Consider the following 18,097-nt stretch of genomic DNA (forward strand, 5'->3'; position numbering starts at 1 on the left):
AAAGGCTTTCAAGGAGAATGTGGCTGAGGAGCAGGCCTGTTACGTTCCTGATCTCTGATGCCAGCAACCACAACGGGAGGGATGGAGACAGCTCTTGTTTGTTAGTGTTTATATCTCTAAGGAAATTCATATACAAGCCATAAGGACTGTCAGCAAGGCTTAGCACTTCCAACCTTCTTCTAATAAGGACTGTCACATTAGGAGATGAAGTCAAGAAACCCCCTTCCAAACTTCAAACCCTTCTCTGTCTTCGCTGATGCAGCCTGAAGATACAGGACAGCCTTGCTGTTCTCACTCAGTGTCCTGGCCTCGCCCTTCCCTCTCTCCTTCAGCTTCTGTCTTAGTCCTGGAAAGGCTCAGCTCCTCGGTGCATCTTGGTCTATGCAATCATTGCCTTTTTTGGAAAGGTTTTCCCCTCGGGCTCGGTGGGCAACTGGAGTTAGAGATAAGCTAAGGAGTTTTCTGAGCAAAAGAGATAGACTGCTTCCTGAGGGAGAAGCTTCGGGAGAGATGGGCAGGACCAGCAAGAGGAGTTGGGCACAAAAACACAAAGTGCTCACGTGTCCTGCCCTGTGTCAGTCTGTCCCTGGCCAGAGTTGGGTGTTCAGGGGGATCTTCATTTCTCTCAGAGGCTTGGAGGATCTGCACGGTCCCTGTTGGAATCTTTTGAGTCAGGAAGCTTGAGTCTTATGCACTGTTTCCCATTGCTGATGCCATGCCTGGGAAGCTGGGAGAGGAAGAAGGAGGCTGTTGACTTCCAAAAGCTCTCTCTACTTTTCGTTTGGGCCAGGGTGGTCCCCATGCCGTTTGTCTCAGTCCGTTCAGCCTGCTATAACAAAAATACTGTAGATGGGGTGGCTTTACAACAAACATTTATTTCTTACAATCCTTCTGGTCAAGATCAAGGTACCGTCTGCGTCGCAGATGGCCATCCTCTTGCTATGTCTTCACATGGCAGAAGAGTCCAGGGAGCTCTCTGGGGCTTGTTCTTAAGGACACTGATCCCATTTAAGGGGGTTTACCTTGTGACCTAATCATCTCCCAAGACATACATCCTAATACCATCACCTTGGGGTTTGGAGTTTTACGTATAACTTCTGGAGGGACACAGACATTCAGTGTGTAGCCCCCTGGCATTGTTCACCCTCCCATCCATGCCAGGAAGCTGTTCAGCCTATCAGAGGAGGACTGGGCAGGAGAGGGACAGAGACTTTGAGCATCGCAAGGAGCTTTGGGCTACAGATTCCTGATTTTTAATATTTTTAATTTATTGATTTTTGAGAGAGAGAGTAGCATCTATTTGCCGTTCCACTTATGTATGCATTCATTGGTTGTTTCTTGTGTGTGCCCTGACCGGAGATTGAATCTGCAACCTTGGCATATTTGGATGATACTCTTAACCAACAGAGCTACCTGGCCAGGGGCAGAGTTCTGATTTTTAAAACATAGATAACACCTTGTGGCCCACTCCTTCTCCTGGAAATATGACTACAGTCACCTGAGGGGGCTGAGGAGGCAGAATGTTACCTACCCTTCCCACCCCTCCCGCATCCCCATCTTGCATTCTCTTCCCTACCTGGGGTGTTCTCAGGTGTGGCTCTTCCAGGGCCCATCACTTCCACATTTCTGCTTCTCTGCCTTGATTCTCACTCTATGCAGAACATAATACAACTTGATCACTTTGTAAGGATAATTGAAGTCAGACAATCGAATTAGCACCTCACTTCTGCCACTTCCTAGCTCTGTAACTTTGGGCAAGTACCTTAACTTCTCTAAGCCTTAGATTTCTTGCCTGTGAGATTGGGTTCCTCATATGTGAAGCCTCCCAGCCTCAGAATTCCTCACTTATAAGATGGTAATTGTTCCAGCATCAAAGAACAGTGACCAGGAAGATTGCAGTAACCCACACAAAGTGCTTATCACAGAGTCTTCCATGCAGTAAATGCTTAATAACTGTTAACACTAGTTGTTCTGGGGAATTGGAGTGGCTTGTTCAGCGGACTTCTGCAAGTGGTTGTGAGAGGGGGTGGGTGGAGGTGGGGGTGGTTTGAGGGCCGGAAGCCTAGATGTTGTGAAATAGGTCCAGGGTGGGGTTTTCCAGCTTTCCCGCCAGTCCCCCCAGCCTGGCAAGGAGCCCTCGTGGACTTGTGCCCACACAGTCCTGGCTAAATTTGCTGAATGTCAGAGCAGGAAGGGACTGAAAACACCACGTCATCTAATAGGTGAGGGATCGGAGGTTAACAGGAGTGAAATGACTTCTTTGAGGGCACATGTCTAGTTAGTGGCAGGCCTGGGGTTGAACCGGTTTCCTGATTTCCCACATTCCTCCCAGTGCAGATGTGTCCCATTCACTACTCAGGTGTGAACACACACAGCGCTCCAGAGGGCTGTGGAATACATGCCAGGGCTTTTGGAAGGGTTCTCAGTTGGCTCTTTGTCCAGCATGAGGAAGGAAGCTTAAAGTGATAGCATAGACTCGGGCCAGTGGCCTGGCATTGTGGGATTTTCCCAAGCTTGTGAAGCTGATTCAAAATCAATTTATCCAGAAATTATTTATAGAGCATCTCATAATAATAGCTAACATTTAATGAGCACTTATCCTATGGTAGGTTATGTGTTTTACATGCATTGTCTTCCTCGGTCCTGCATAACATCCTTGGGAAGCTGGGGCTATTATTATCTTCATGTTACAGCTGAGGAAACAAAGTGTGGAGACTTTAGGCAACTCATGCTAGTAACCAGCTAGTAAGAGGCAATGCTGAGATGTAGTCCTGTGCGCTTCGCCCCTACTCTCTGCTGCTTCCCCGTACTTCTTCCCCCTTCACCTCTGTGGTAAATCCTAGGTTGGGTGCTCGAAATAGAAAGGTAACAGTCCCTGCCCTCATGCATCTTAGCTCCTAGCCACTGTCTTAACACACTGGCTTCCAAACTGTTTTGACCATGACCTCCAGAAAGAAATACATTGTGTATCATTATTTATTATATATATTCTACCCCTACCCCCAGTATAGAAATGTTTCACAAAACAATATTTACTTTTACTATTTATATACTTTGATACATTCTATTCTATTCTATTCTATTCTATTCTATTCTATTCTATTCTATTCTATTCTATTCTATTCCATTCCATTTGATAGAGGATTGAGACCTACTACATTGCTTTTTGGGACCCACAAGTGGGTTGTACTTCAGAATTTGAAAAACACTATGGACTTCCAGTCAAGACAGCACTGCAGGCAGACATGGCACACACATCCATCCATGGAACAACCATCACTCCATCAGAACAATCAGAAATCGAGTTGAATGGAAGTCTGACAACTACAGAATTAAAGAAACCACATCCATCCAGACTGATAGGAGGGGCGCAGATGCAGAACGAGCTGGTCCCTCACCCATGTGTGGTGGATAAGAATTTGGGAGGGAAATCTTGGGAGCAAGGAGTCCCAGCTCCACACTAGGACCAGCAAGTCAGTAGAAGAAGCTCCTGGAACCCCAAGCAGTTTCTCTTAAAGAACTCACACACTCTCTCACATACTCAGACTCGCTCCCTCTGAGCGCCAGCACTGGGGTAGCAGCTTGAAAGACACCAGTAGCATAAAGCGAGGAACTGAAGTGTCTGGCATCAAGACAAGCAGAGGCCATTGTCCCTTTTCTAAACCCTCCCCCCACAGAGCCGGCAAGCTGGTGCCATATCTGAGACTCTATTAACCTGGCTAACATCGTTTGACCCACCTTGGAGATCCCCAGGAACTCCCCCCACCCAACTTATAGCCCACCCAAGCTGCTTTTCCACATGAACGTCTGGTCTTAGCTGTGCTTCACAACTTCCCAAATCCTCTCAAACAAACAATAGCTGACCTCAGTGAGCCCCAGGCTCACATTAGCAGCAGCCAGCCTAGATTCACAGCTTGGCTTTGCCTGGGAATCTCCAAGTCCAGCACAAGTACCAGCCATTTCAGATTGCTTTATAGCTCAGCCAGGGTGGCCCCAGGCAAAACACAGTTGGGGGCTGACCTTGATCTGCATCATCCTGGGAACCCTAGGGCTGTGCACCCAGGGAACAGCTACAGACCATGTTGGAGCACCACCACCCTGCCCCTGCACAGTTGATCCTCCACAAAGGGAAGAGGATGGTGGTAAGTGGTCACAGCCAATCCTTGCAGCTGACTGACCTGGGTAAATCCCTCCCATTGATCTGCCAAGAGCAACAAAGGCTCAACTACAAGAGGAAAGTGTGCTCAGCCCACACAAAGGGTGCACCTTGAGTATCCAGCTTGGGTGGCAGTGGAGTCTGTGCCACTGGACCCTATAAGGCACCTACGACATTAGGCCACACTACCAAGACACGGAGTCAAATCAGCTCTACGTGATACATAGAAACAAACACAGGGAGGCTGCCAAAACCAGGAGACAGAGAAACATGGCCCAAATGAAAGAACAGATCAAAACTGCAGACAAAGAGCTAAGTGAAATGGAAATAAACATTCTATCAAATGCAGAGTTGAAAACACTGATTATAAGGATGCTCAAGGCACTTAGTGAGAACCTCAGCAACATAAAAAAGATTCAGTCAGAAACAAAGGATACACTAATTGAAATAAAGAACAATTTACAAGGAAACAACAGGAGAGTGGTTGAAGCTGAGAATCAGATCAGTGATTTGTAACACAAGGAAGCAAAAAACAATCAAACAGCAAGAAGAAAAAAAGAATAAAAAAAAAATGAGGATAATATAAGCAGCCCCGGGGACAATTTCAGAGGTCCAGCATTCCCATCCTAGGGGTGCCAGAAGGAGAAGAGGAAGAGCAAGAAATTGGAAATCTACTGGGAAGAATGATGAAAGAAAACTTCCCTAATTTGGTGAAGAAAATAGATATACAAGAACAGAGAGTCCCAAACCAGATGGATGCAAAGACGCCCACTCTGAGACACATCAGAATTAAAATGCCAAAGTTTAAAGATAAAGAGAATCTTAAAAACAGCAAGAGAAAAGAAGTTAAGTTACCTACAAAGGAGTTTCCATAAGACTGTCAGCTGATTTCTCAAAAGACACTTTGCAGGCTAGAAGGGATTGGCAAGAAATATTCAAAGTCATGAAAAGCAGAGACCTATAGCCAAGATTGCTCTACCCAGCAAAGCTATCATTTAGAATCCAAGGACAGATAAAGAGTTTTCCATACAAGAAAAAAACTAAAGGAGTTCATCATCACCAAACCATTATTGTATGAAATGTTAAAGGGACTTATTTAAGAAAAAGAAGATCAAAACTGTGAACAATAAAATGGCAAAAAATACAAATCTATCAACAATTGAATCTAAAAAATGAACTAAGCAAACAAGAAGAACAGAGAATCATGGATACAGAGAGCATTTTGATGGTTGCCAGATGAGAAGGGAGTGTGGGGGAGTGGGTGAAGAGGTGAGGGTATTAAGAAGTACAAATAGGTAGTTCCAGAATAGCCATGGGGATGTAAAGTACAGTATAGGAAATGGAGTAGCCAAAGAATTTACACGCATGGCCCATGGACATGAACAAAGGTGTGGGGACTGCCTGAGGGAGTTGGGGGTGCTGGGTGGAGGGGGCAAAGAGGGAAAAATCAGGATAACTGTATTAGCATAATCAATGAAATATAATTAAAAAAAAGAAAAGCAGTAGTTTAACAGGCACCACACTGCACTGGCTTTCTTCCTAACTCCCAGTCCATGAATAGGTACTCCCCCAATCTCTCTGTTGCCTCAGTTCCCCACTTTTGTATAATGGACCACACAAGTTTGCTTAGCTCCAAAATGCTAGGTAAGCTCTAGGTCATGGAAAGACAGCAAAGCCTGCAGGAGGCAGAGAACCACCATTGCTCCAACCGCAGGGCTGCCCCTTGGGCTCTTGTTTTACAGACCCTGCCTCTAGGCTCACCCCGCTGTGACCTGAAGGAGAACCTGCTGAAGGATAACTGCACCCTGGAGTCCATCGAGTTCCCCGTCAGTGAGGTCAGCACCCTGGAGGCCAGGCCTCTCAGCGACAGGGGCTCTGGAGACAGTGCCCAGATTACACAAGTCAGTCCCCAGAGGATCGCACTCCGGCTCCGGCCAGGTAGGGATGGGACTCATCTCCCAGAGACCCCAGACAGATGGGCACATGGCACGAGGTGGAGATCTGGCCAGGACCAGGAAGCTTTGGGGAAGTAGCTCACAGTGGAAATGGGGCCAGAAGAGAAGGATGTGGGGAAAGATATGGTCAGGAGAATGGAAGGAAATAGAAAGAATTGGGACTTGGAGTCAGAAGATCTGAGTTTGAATCTTGACTCTTCCATGTATTAGCTATCTGACCTTGGGCAAGTTACTCAACCCTTCTAACACAGTAGATACTCAAAAAATGTTTGTTCCTTCTTTCTCCTAACGCCAGGGTTTTCAAGTTTAGTTTGATCAAGAAGTTACTTAATCCTAACCGTGTCCAAATCAACTTATTCAGTCTTATAGAAGAAGAGAAAAACTAACATCCTTCTGCCTTCCAGATGACTCGAAGAGTTTCTCCGTCCAAGTCCGACAGGTGGAGGATTACCCTGTTGACATCTACTACTTGATGGACCTGTCTAACTCCATGAAGGATGATCTGAGGAACATCCAGAACCTGGGTACCAAGCTGGCCTCCGAGATGCGCAAGCTCACTAGTAACCTGCGGATTGGCTTTGGGGCCTTTGTGGACAAGCCTGTATCACCATACATGTTCATCTCCCCACCAGAGGCCCTCGAGAACCCCTGCTATGAGTAAGTGCTCCTCCAGAAGCCAAAGCTGAGTATGAGGACAAAGAAAATAGGGGCAGGAAACTTTCAGAGGGAGGAAGGATTGAGCTAAGAGGCAGGCTTTTGGAAGCATGGATTGTGACTTTTCTAATTAAATCAAGAATTTACAGAAGTACCTTCTATACAAGGCATAGGGGTGCTGTGGGATTCAGGGTGGGACATAGTTACAGCATTTTATGGTCTGAAGTGTAGTAACTGCCACCACTTCTATGACTCCATGTAATAGACTCTTGGGATCCAGATCTATCAATTTATTGATGGTTCAGGGACATTATTATCGGTGAAACTTTTGCTTTATTGTTGCATTGTTACTTTAGAAAAGTATTTAATATAAGATGATAGCAACAACAAGAGCCTCACTCTGATCTAAGTGCTTTATATGTGCTAACTCATTCATTTAAGCCCCACAACAACTCATGAGATATGAGCTCTCATTTCCCATTTCTACAGGTTAAGTATAGAGAAACTTGCCTAAAGTCCCATTTCTTGTAAGTAGAGGATCTGAGATTTGAACCAAGGCAATCTCATTTTATAGCTCACTCTCTTATCCTCTAGGCTAGCCAGAGGTAAGGTCAATGTAATTTCAGGGATTTGGAGACTGAACTGCTGGGGGAATTGCAGTTGTATAAAACTGGCTTGGGCATGCCACTAAGCATATTTGTCCCCCTCTTTTCCCCTGCCACTCCCCATGCAGCCTTTTCCGGCTGTCTGCTTCAACTCTCTCTTTCCCTTCCCAGTGTGAAGACCCCCTGTTTGCCCATGTTTGGCTACAAACATGTGCTGACGCTAACTGACCAGGTGACCCGCTTCAATGAGGAGGTGAAGAAGCAGAGTGTGTCACGGAACCGAGATGGCCCAGAGGGTGGCTTTGATGCCATCATGCAGGCTACAGTCTGTGATGTGAGTTTGGAGGGCATGGAATGCCAGGTGTAGTTAGTGCTGATCAAATGGGGAAGGAAGGGGCTCAACTGTGGGGATTTCTGTCTGAAATAAGAGATGGGAACTAAGCACAGCTTCAAACACTGTAAGCAATACATTGCTCCTGATAAGCATCCTTTGCCTGTGTCTGCTCCCTGGCCAGAGCTGACAATCTTTTGAACCTCATAGTACCAGATGTTCTCTGGGGAGAGCATCTTCTCATCTTCTCTGGAAGTGATTCAGAGTCAAGCTGGGTTAACTTAACCTCAGTGAAGTAGGAAGATGTTCAGAAAGAATTTCTTCTAGCCCAGCCCAGCTCTGCCGATGCAGGTGGGTTTCTAGATGGGCCATTTAATTATCACTGGAAAAGTTATACTTGGAATCGAATCAGGTGTCTCTCAGCTGCTTGAAATAATCAGCTATGAGACTGTTTTATTTAAAAAGAAAAGATTTTATTAATTTATTTTTAGAGAAAAGGCAAGGGAGGGAAAAAGAGAGGGCGAGAAACATAGATGTGAGAGAGAGGCATCGATCAGCTGCCTCACATATGCCCCTAAATGCAGACCTGGCCCGCAACCCAGGCATGTGCCCTGACTGGGAATTGAACCGGTAAACTTCTGGTTCACAGAATTCTATTCAGCCATACCAGCCAGGGCAGAGACTGTTTTCTAAGAGAACAGAAAGCCCTGAGTTGGGAAGTTTCAGCTTGTGTTTCAAGGACTGGGACTGAGGCCCTTCCCCAAGACAGCATGTTCAGACCTTCAGGTAGGGACGTCCATGGATCTTTGTTTTCTGCCAATGACACAGTTAACATTACTTTGTCTCTTTTGCCTTTTTTTAAACAGGAGAAGATTGGCTGGAGGAATGATGCGTCCCACTTGCTGGTGTTTACCACTGATGCCAAAACCCATATAGCGCTGGATGGAAGGCTGGCAGGCATTGTCCAGCCCAATGACGGGCAGTGTCATGTTGGCAGTGACAACCATTACTCTGCCTCCACCACCATGGTGAGATTCTTGACATGACCTATGGTCCCTATTCACTGTGGCCGGCTGCCCTGTCTAGGCAGAGTCTTCGTGTGAATGAGAAAATGGTAGCCCTTCCTCCGGGCAGCGTTTGGGGCTTGTTTCAGCCCGCCCTCCCCCAGACCCATTCATGGTGCAGCCCCATTCGGGCTACAGCCTGCACAGTCACTAGAAGTGGGCCTGGCTGTGGTCGGTATTACCGCCATCTCCACTGCCTCCGGCACCAGCTGTCGTGTCACAGTCCCCGGAATGGATCCAAAGGACTTTTGCAGGAGAGGAGGCCTTCTCGCCTACTGTGCAGGGATCAACCCCTTCTGGGAATACCCTGCTCATTTATGGTTATTGGAAGGAGATGGAGGAAAAAGAAGCAAAAGTCATCAAAAGCATGGAGAGCTGGTCCTGTGAGGAAAGGTTAAAGGACTCAAGATCATTTAGCTCAAAGGAAAGAAGGCTACAGGATGATTTAGCTGCAACATGAGAAGACTTCTACAAGTTGTTTTCTATGGTCATAGAAGGTTAAATAAGAAGAAAGGAGTTTAAATTGAAACAGGAGAAATTGATATATGCCCTAAAGAAAATGTACTGAAATATGATACAGAGACCCTCAGAATGCCAATACTCTGGGTATCTTGGGGGGAGGTGTGAACTCTTTATCTCTTAAAGACAATATAACAGCTGCCTAGTCTAGGTGGCTTAAAGGTACACCTGTGTAAAGGCGGGTGCCTGAGCTGGATGATCTCATGAGTTCCCTGCAAGGCCTAGGGTCCCAGGGGCTCCTAATCTAGATAAGGCTCCTTCACAGGGGCTGAGGGAGATAAAGAGACTATATGGAGGTCCTGCCCTTAGGGAGTTTTTGGGTTAGTCGAGGTGTGTTGCCAATAACACCAGATGCATGATGAGTGTTAAGTGGGCAGCATAGTCAAGAGGGTCTTCGTGTATTCAAAGGAGGTAAGCTCATCATGAGTGGGAGTGGTCAAAGAAGGCCTCCTGGAGAAGGTTGGATCCGAACTGGGTCCCTAGGCAGGAGCAGGATCACCAAAAAGAAGGCCACTCTGGGGCAGGGGGAGGAAGAGAATGGGCCAGGTCAGTCGTAAGTGGAAGAAGGAGAGAGGTTAGCGATGACTGGAAAGGAAGGTTGGAAGGACCCCCTGAGGGACAACTGCCGAGCACCAAGTCAAGGCAAAACAGGAGGAAGCTTCAAAACAACAAGGTCTAACTGGCCCATGGAAGCTGCTCCTTGCATGCTCCTTGGTATGAATGCATTGAATTTGAGTAGGAGGAAAGAGGTGCTTAGTTTTGACACCACCAGCCTGTACCTCTTCCTCTATCCTCAGAATTTACAACTGGGTTTGTGCTCCTGGTTACCTGTGTGCCTAACATTGATCGCGGGATCGAAGAGTTTAAGCACCACCACTGTCTGGGCTATGGCTCAAGTCAGCCAAGTTCTAAGGCTTAGAGTCCACGGATAGATGTGAATAGACTTCTTAACAAACCTCCACATCCTCCCTTTTTATAGGATTATCCTTCTCTGGGACTGATGACCGAGAAGCTATCCCAGAAAAACATCAATCTGATCTTTGCAGTGACTGAAGGAGTAGTCAAACTCTACCAGGTAACTACGCTGTCAGGGCTTCCTGGGCTGGGACTGGGAGGGGGCCTGTGATGGGTGGACCTGCCTCAGGGACACAGCAATGGCCATGGTTCCCAACCAGGAAGGACACTCCTACCACCTGTTCCCTGGAGCTAATGATTCCTCCCCAGCCTTAAACCTAGCGGGATGGGTGTGTGGCTGTTTGCAGTGGGGAAGGGGGACAGTTCTCTGGGGCAGGGGGTGTGAGAGGTGTTCTCTAATTTTGCTCAGTGCTGAAAAACTGGTGGATTTATTCCTCGCAGTGACCAGATGAATATCCTCTTCCCCCCTCAGTCTTCATTTGACGGCCCTTCATCTGATTAGGGCAGGGCTTTTGGAGACCACCAGCTTCGTTCAGTCAGCCCTGGACATCTTTGTCTTCCTTTCTAGAACTACAGTGAGCTCATCCCAGGAACCACAGTGGGAGTTCTGTCTGCCGATTCCAGCAATGTCCTCCAGCTCATTGTTGATGCTTATGGGGTAAGTGTCTTGCCCTGGGAAGGGGCCTGCTAGGAATTCGGCCTCACTTGGCATTGACCCTGGAGGGCTCAGATCTGGGAGTCCTGGCTGCTGGTTTGCCCTGCAGCCTTCCCTGCCTTCCCCTTGTTCTTCCAGGGGCCAGGGATGGCCAGCCCTGGGACGAATGCGGCCTTCTGAGGAAGCAATGGCTCAGGATGGAAGGCCAGGGAAGGCCAGGGAGCTTAGGAACAAGGGACAAAGAGCTTAGAGGAGGTGGAAGGCAGAGGATGGGGGGTGGGGAAAAGAGTCCTGAAATTAGAAGGGGAGGGAAAGTGAGGGAGAGCTGGGCTCCTACAAGAGAGAGAGGAAGGAAATGAGTCACAGGGAAGGTGAGGTTGATTAAAATTAAGTAGAAATTGCCACTATCCGAGGTGACCAGTATTAGCACTACCCTTTGCACACCCATGAGGCCTACAGGAGGGTGTACTGGTTTTGATGTTAACCAGACTCACGTAGACACACGAGGGGAGAGAGAGAGGGAGCAGGGCCTGGGCTGGAGATGTAGCAGGTAGCAGCCACCTAGGGGGATCTAGCAGCTTCCAGGGAAACCTCAACAGCAGGCACTGTCTGGGTCAGTCCAGGGCCGCCTGGTAGATTCTGCCTGGGATAGAATTGGAACCTACCCGTTTCCTCTCAGTCCATTTCCTTACGGTCTTTTGCCCTTCTCTGCTCAGAAAATCCGCTCTAAAGTAGAGCTGGAGGTGCGTGACCTTCCTGAGGAGTTGTCTCTATCCTTCAACGCCACTTGCCTCAACAACGAGGTCATCCCAGGCCTCAAGTCTTGTGTGGGACTCAAGATTGGAGACACGGTGAGGTGGACAGGGGCTGAGGCTGTAGCCCTGACCCTGGCCCGTGCCCTGGAGTGTCTATGGGCTCTCCACCCCTCCTCCCTGAACCTTCCTTCTGAAGGCCATTACAGCTTAGATGTCATGGAACTGCTAAGCTTTTCCTCTGAGGCTTCTCTTGTCTAAACTTTCTCTCTGTTAAGGGAACTTCATTATCAGGATTTTTTAAAATGTGCACTTGAGTTACCTCTGTTTCTTTATGCACAGTTGATGGCAAATGAAAATATTTCTTACCTTCAGCCCCTAATCAGTCTCCGACCTCTGCCCAGGAAAAAGCCTTTCTTTCCTCCACTGTGTAAAATGGCAGTGTCTTCTGTAAACCTTTATTGAGCACTGACTGGTGCCAGGCATCGTTCTAGCTGCTGAAGATTCAAAGGCTAATGGAATGGGCAAAAATACCCACCCTGACGGAATTGCAGAATGCAAATGTCTGTTTTGCCCCTTCAGTCCCTCTGTGGCTTTCCTTCCTTAGTGGTTGGTTCCCCTCTGTTTCTGCCTAAAGGGAGAAGGGTTGGTGAAGGGGGGTGGAGGAAAGACGGGATATCTGTGTCATCCGTATTTGGATTATCTACATTATCTATATCTACCTCCATCCATCCCTCTCTCCATTCTAGGCACATGTGCACATACCCCATGTAAGAAATATTGGCCTGAAACATGTTTCATTGCACAAGTGATGAAATGTTCTGTGTATAAATTGAACAGTAGACCCTGAGCCCGTGGATGGCCACTGTGTGGCATTGTGTGGTGCAAAAGAGGACTACATCTGTCTTGCTTATGTGATATAATCAGTCAAGGTAGTTTAGTTGTCCAGAGCAGAGTTCACAAGATTGCAGTTCTGTTCTGCATGAGCTGGTTTACTTCCCACGTGGAATAAAAAACCCAACTTTCTATATCATGACTGTAGACACACGTCTCTGCACCCAGCCTGGTATGTCACAACTGCACCGCTATTCAGGGCTCTTGTTTTCGCGTTGCAGACCTTGGTAGTGGGAAGGCCGAGGAGCTGCAGGCACCGTTTGGGTGTTCCCTGGCAGGGCAGAGAACAGCTGATTTCCAGGGCTGGAGTGCTAACGAGGTCCACCTGTGTCTGAGTGCGATCTGATTTTCCATCCAGGTGAGCTTCAGCATCGAGGCCAAGGTGCGTGGCTGCCCCCAGGAAAAGGAAAAGTCCTTTACCATCAAGCCCGTGGGTTTTAAGGACAACCTCGTAGTCCAGGTCACCTTCGACTGTGACTGTGCCTGCGAGGCCCAGGCGGAGCCTCACAGCCACCGCTGCAACAATGGCAACGGGACCTTCGAGTGCGGGGTGTGCCGCTGTGGGCCCGGCTGGCTGGGGTCCCAGTGTGAGTGCTCAGAGGAGGACTACCGGCCCTCCGAGCAGGACCAGTGCAGCCCCAAGGAGGGGCAGCCTGCCTGCAGCCAGCGGGGCGAGTGTCTCTGTGGCCAGTGCCTTTGCCATAGCAGTGACTTTGGGAAGATCACGGGCAAGTATTGCGAGTGTGATGACTTCTCCTGTGTCCGCTACAAGGGGGAGATGTGCTCAGGTGAGTAGGACTGGATGCCCCTCGGGTCCTGGGAGCCACACGCACACGCGCACATCAGGGCTTGAGGTGGGCACAGGAGGGCCCGCGGGGAAGAGGCGAGTAGGTGGTGTTCCACTCCAGTGGGAGAGAGCAGAAGCGAGGGCCTCTTGAATTCCTCTCTGTTCTCCACGTCCTTGCTCGTTGTGTGCAGGGAAGCGTGAGAAGGGGGGGGAAGCTTGAAGGTGAAGATTTTTTTTTTCTTGTCTTTCACCTGCACTTCCCCTAATATTTTAAGTCGCTGGTTCCAAATCTTTTTGAGGATGTGGGAAAAAAAGAAAAAAAATCACTGATGATAATTAAATTTTCAGTATTTATAGATTTGGAAAATACATGATGTAAATGTACATATTTACAGAATACATAGTAAAGTCAGGAAAAATTGCCTTGTGTGAATTTATCTTTTCATCACAAAAAGACTTGGAAAATAGTAATATATACGCAAGACACTGAAGCATATTTAATGAGCCAGTCCGTGCAGAACAATGACTGGAAAATAGTAAGCTCTTATTAAATTGGCACTGCTTTGTTATCACTATTGGTACTACTATTACTTTCTGGATTCTAGATCTGTGCTGATTAAGAGATAGCCACTAGCCACACGTAGCTATTTAAATGTAAATTAATCGATTTTAATTAATTAAAATACATTTAAATTCAATTTAATTTAAAATTAAAAATTCAGCTCCTCTGTTGCTCAGGAGCCACACTGGCCAGTAGCTGCCGTGTTGGACAGCACAGACGCTTATGGAATAGCACCGCCAGAGCGTATCCAGCCTGCTGAATGGAGAGTATGATTTTAAGTCCTTCTACCTGCAGGATACTGAGTCTTCCTTCTCATTACACAAATTCAATAATATCTTGAGGCCTGCTGGTAATCTCCAGTCCTGGGGTACTTCTCCAGCTCTAAGAGGCTGAACCGATGTTAATGTAATCTTTATCTGCACTCACAACACTGTAGGAGGCAAATAGGCAGCCTGAGCTGTTCCTGGGGTGTTGGGGATAGGTTTTTGCTAGGCTGTAATCACTGTGGCTCAATCCCTCTTATGACAGACTGATTGGAGATATTTGCAGGTTGATTGAGACTGGTGTATGGGTATATCATGTGGCCAATCAAAGAGATAACATAATTGGCTTCTTTGGTGATCAAATCCATGACCCAGGTTGGCTTCATTTGCATTAGGGTTCTAACCAACTGAGCTAATCCACCAGAGGTTTACTTTAACATCAGCCTTTTTTTAAAAAAGAGTTTTTAAATTTACTTTTAGAGAGAGGAAAGGAGGGAGAAAGAGAGGGTGAGAAACATCAATGTGTGGTTGCCTCTCATGTGCCCACCACCGGGGACCTGACCTGCAACCCAGGCATGTGCCCTGACTGGGAATCGAATGAGCGACCCTTTGGTTCGCAGGCTGGTGCTAAATCCACTGAGCCACACCAACCAGGACATCAGCCTTTAAAAAGGTTTGATTAGAAAAGTAAATCTGTGTCACTCTAAAGCACGTCCAAGTAATATAAAAATGGCTCCTTTTTATTATTGACAACATTGTTTCCTTCACTCATGCCAGCAAAATATGAGAGAGAGAGAGAGAGAGATCAAGAAAAAGGGTATCTGACCAACTGAGGAGAGAGATCAGGTATACACACAAACACACACAAACAGCCATTTCAGTTATGGGATGAGGCAGAAGTTTAAGTTCATTTTAATATTTAATGGTATTTACATCATATTCAAAGTACGAAAGGGAACGGCTAAGTTTGACTTAGGCAACCCATTGTGGGGGAAGTTTGGGAGTGAAGGGGCTGAAGGGTTTCCCGCGGAGAGGCCTACAGGTAGCCCCCTGCGGGTACTGGGGACAGAGGGAGGCCCACCGGGCCCCCATGGCCTGCTTGTCCTGGTCTGCTGTGAGGCAGTGTGGGCGGGATCCCAGCCAGAGTGTTTCCTTTGGCTGCCCGCCCCCCATGAGGCCATGGCACATAGCTGCCGGGGTCAGCAGCCTGGTTCCTGCCTCCCGCCAGCTCGAGAACAACCTGTCCTCTGTGTGCTGCAGCCTAATTCATGAGGGAACCACAGGCAGCCACTGCAGCCTCTGGAGGCTTCCCTCCCCCACTTCCTGCCAGTGCTGGGTGCCTGCTGCTCGGGGCTGGACACTGGCATCACCTGCCCCAGGGACAGATGCTCAGGGACACACAATCACTGAGCACCTACCCTGTGCCAGGCACTCAGTCCATATAGGTGAGCAGGAACCATGCATGATGATGGCTGACCTCTCAGGGCTTATAGCCCAGTTTGCCATTGACCCTCCCCAGAGCTGCTGGCCTGTGGTCTGTTGTTTGCTGCAAGTGGGGGCTCATGAGGCATGGGGGCTATCCCTTGGCTATTTCTCTAGCCCCTGGCCATCCTTCTCCTCTCCTTCCCGATGGAGGCCTGCATGGTCCTCGTGGCTGCACACAATCAGCACCCCTCAAACACAGGGAGTGCTTCCTAGTCCTCAAGGGACTCTTCCACCTGCCACATCCATGAGCGTAGGTTGATCAAGCACCCCCTGAGCCAGGTTCTGTGCTGTGTGCTATAGCGTCATGGCAGAGAGAGGCATGAATAAGACAGTTTTGCCCTTCATTAACTTACCTAAGGGTAATTCACAGCACTGGGCGCAACCTGCCAGACCCCGGGAGAGAGGTGTCCTCAAGGAGTGTTATAGGAGTCCCCTGGAGAGACTGCAGACAGGGGAGGCCTAGGTGGCTTCACGGAGGAGGTGGGATGTCAAAGGAAGGGCTGGCTCCCGAAGGAGAGGAGCAATGTGACAGCGGGGCGAAGCATCAGCGCGGAAGGTCAAGCTCTACAGAAAGAGCAATTGTGTTTTCTCTGACATGAACTACAGGCCCCTCCTGTCCTCTCCCCCTTTCCTCCCTCCCTTCCCTTGGCACCTTCTTCCCTCTTTTCCTTCCCTCTCTTACACTTTGTCTCCATTTACACGCCCCTCCTCTGACTTTCCTTTGAACTCAGGCACGGCCACCCTGCTGCGGGAGGGGTGCGATCCTGTAACACTACCACGCTGGGGCTTCCCTGCCAGGAAGGGCATGGGGTCAGCCCACTGGCTCTGGCCTGCCACTTCCACTCCCATCCTCACTCCCTGGCTGGCCTGGCAGGCCGGCTTCTCAAAGATGGCTTTGTTTAGCTTCACAAAGGAAACACTATGGGGCCAGGGTTCGTGAGGAGGCTGAGGCCCCTGAGTGCCGCCAGGCCTCTGTGGTGTCCGCCTTTCCCTGTCCGGCAGCCATGGCGGGAGGCTGGATGCAGGGTGCATTGCGGGGCCCCACTCTGCCGGCTGGCACATCCTTGCCCCAGCTGCTGTTGGGGCTGCTTATAATAGCTCGCAGCTGCCCTTCCTCTAGAGCATTACCTTCCACTCACAGGAGCTGTCTTGCCTTCAGACCTTGACAGTGACTGATGGGAAAGAGGTTACCCAAGGCCAGGTGCTTTGCCTCAAAGGTGGGGATAGCGCCCTGGCCAGTGTGGCTCACTTAGTTGGAGTATTGTCCCTTAAAATGGAAAGCCGGGTTCAGTCCCCGGTCAGGGTACGTACTTGGGTTGCAGGTTCAGTTAGTCCCCTGTCAGGTGGTATGAGAGGCAACTGATCACCCTCTCTCTCTCTCCCCCGCCTTCCCCTCTTTCTAAAATCAGTCAGCATGTTCTCAGTGTCCTTGGGTGAGGATTTTTCTTTTTTAAAGGGCAGGAGGAGGAGCTCGCTGAGTGGTGCCATTCCCGCCCCAGAGCCCGGAGCCAGCTGTGGGGTCAGGCTGAAGGGAGTCTCCAGCTGAAACCACATTCCTGCCAGCCTTTGACTCCTGCCCTGTCTGCTTCCCTCCCTCCCTTCCACTAAGTCACTTAAACAAGAATCCTCACCACAAGCTGTACTTCGAGGGAACCCAACCTCAAAGTGCAGTCTGTCTTCTTTTTCCACCCTCTGCCAGCCCAGTGTTTCTGCTCTGCATATATATTGGGCAGCTGTGGCAGATGGGGTTGTGTTTCCCATCCTTCCTAGGAAACAGACATGTCTTTCCAAGGCAGTGCAGGTGTGTCTGAGTCTTGAATGCCAGTGTGGTTACTAGAGGATGGTGCTGGGGTCACTGGCAGAAGGACCTACAGTGGTCAAGAGAGTCAGGCCCGCTGGGGAGCAGGAGGTGCCAGCTCGGTGCTGTGTGAGCCTGGCTGCTGACACCCTCTCCTTCAGTATCGCGCAGCCTGTCTGCTCACATGGTGGCGTGGTGCGCAGACCGGTTCAAGTCACTCCTGCCTTGCTTCCTGCCTTTCCTCTGATTATCAATCAGATTTTTATTATTCGTCCACTTCTTCCTGCTTCAGAGTCCTGAAGAATGAGTCACCTTTGTGCAAGGTTTAGGAGCCAAGTTTTAAAGCCTTGTTACAGGAGTGTTAGGGGAATATAGCATTAGAGTTATTGCCTGCATTTAAGCAGTATAAGCCCCAACCCAGTCTCTCTGCTGCTCCTACATGCACGTAGTAAAGGGGACAGGTCTTTTCTACTAGGGATAATGACTCTTTGCAATAAAAGGATAACACCACACAGGGCACATGTTGGTGGGTGTGTGCGTGTTTCTAGGAATTTAACTAGAGTGTAACCTCTGTGAGAGAGGGGACCCTGCCTGCTTGTTCCTGCCTGAATCCCCAGTGTCCAGCATGTGATGTGAGCTCAATAAATATTTGTTGAATGAATGGATAAATAAACATTAATCGCAAGCCTATTCTGTATCAGA

General features: G+C 48.6%; 1 protein-coding gene across 3 annotated transcripts in view; it reads left to right on the top strand.

Moving 5' to 3' along the window:
• The window catches only part of ITGB3 (integrin subunit beta 3), a 45,723-nt gene that overhangs the window by 15,956 nt on the left and 11,670 nt on the right, over positions 1 to 18,097 (top strand). For 2 of the 3 annotated variants that reach the window (XM_054574900.1, XM_054574898.1), the window contains exons 3-10: positions 5,899 to 6,094; positions 6,516 to 6,768; positions 7,542 to 7,704; positions 8,568 to 8,729; positions 10,264 to 10,359; positions 10,768 to 10,857; positions 11,571 to 11,705; positions 12,859 to 13,288. In XM_054574900.1, the coding sequence (XP_054430875.1) occupies positions 5,899 to 6,094; positions 6,516 to 6,768; positions 7,542 to 7,704; positions 8,568 to 8,729; positions 10,264 to 10,359; positions 10,768 to 10,857; positions 11,571 to 11,705; positions 12,859 to 13,288 (1,525 nt within the window). Of the gene's footprint in view, positions 1 to 5,898; positions 6,095 to 6,515; positions 6,769 to 7,541; positions 7,705 to 8,567; positions 8,730 to 10,263; positions 10,360 to 10,767; positions 10,858 to 11,570; positions 11,706 to 12,858; positions 13,289 to 18,097 lie in introns of those variants that run through there. The other variant, XM_054574901.1, reaches the window with a different exon arrangement.

Source organism: Pteronotus mesoamericanus, unplaced genomic scaffold, assembly GCF_021234165.1.
Source record: "Pteronotus mesoamericanus isolate MK-2021 breed Mesoamerican mustached bat unplaced genomic scaffold, CSHL_Meso_final contig_269, whole genome shotgun sequence".
Taxonomy (NCBI): Eukaryota; Metazoa; Chordata; class Mammalia; order Chiroptera; family Mormoopidae; genus Pteronotus; species Pteronotus mesoamericanus.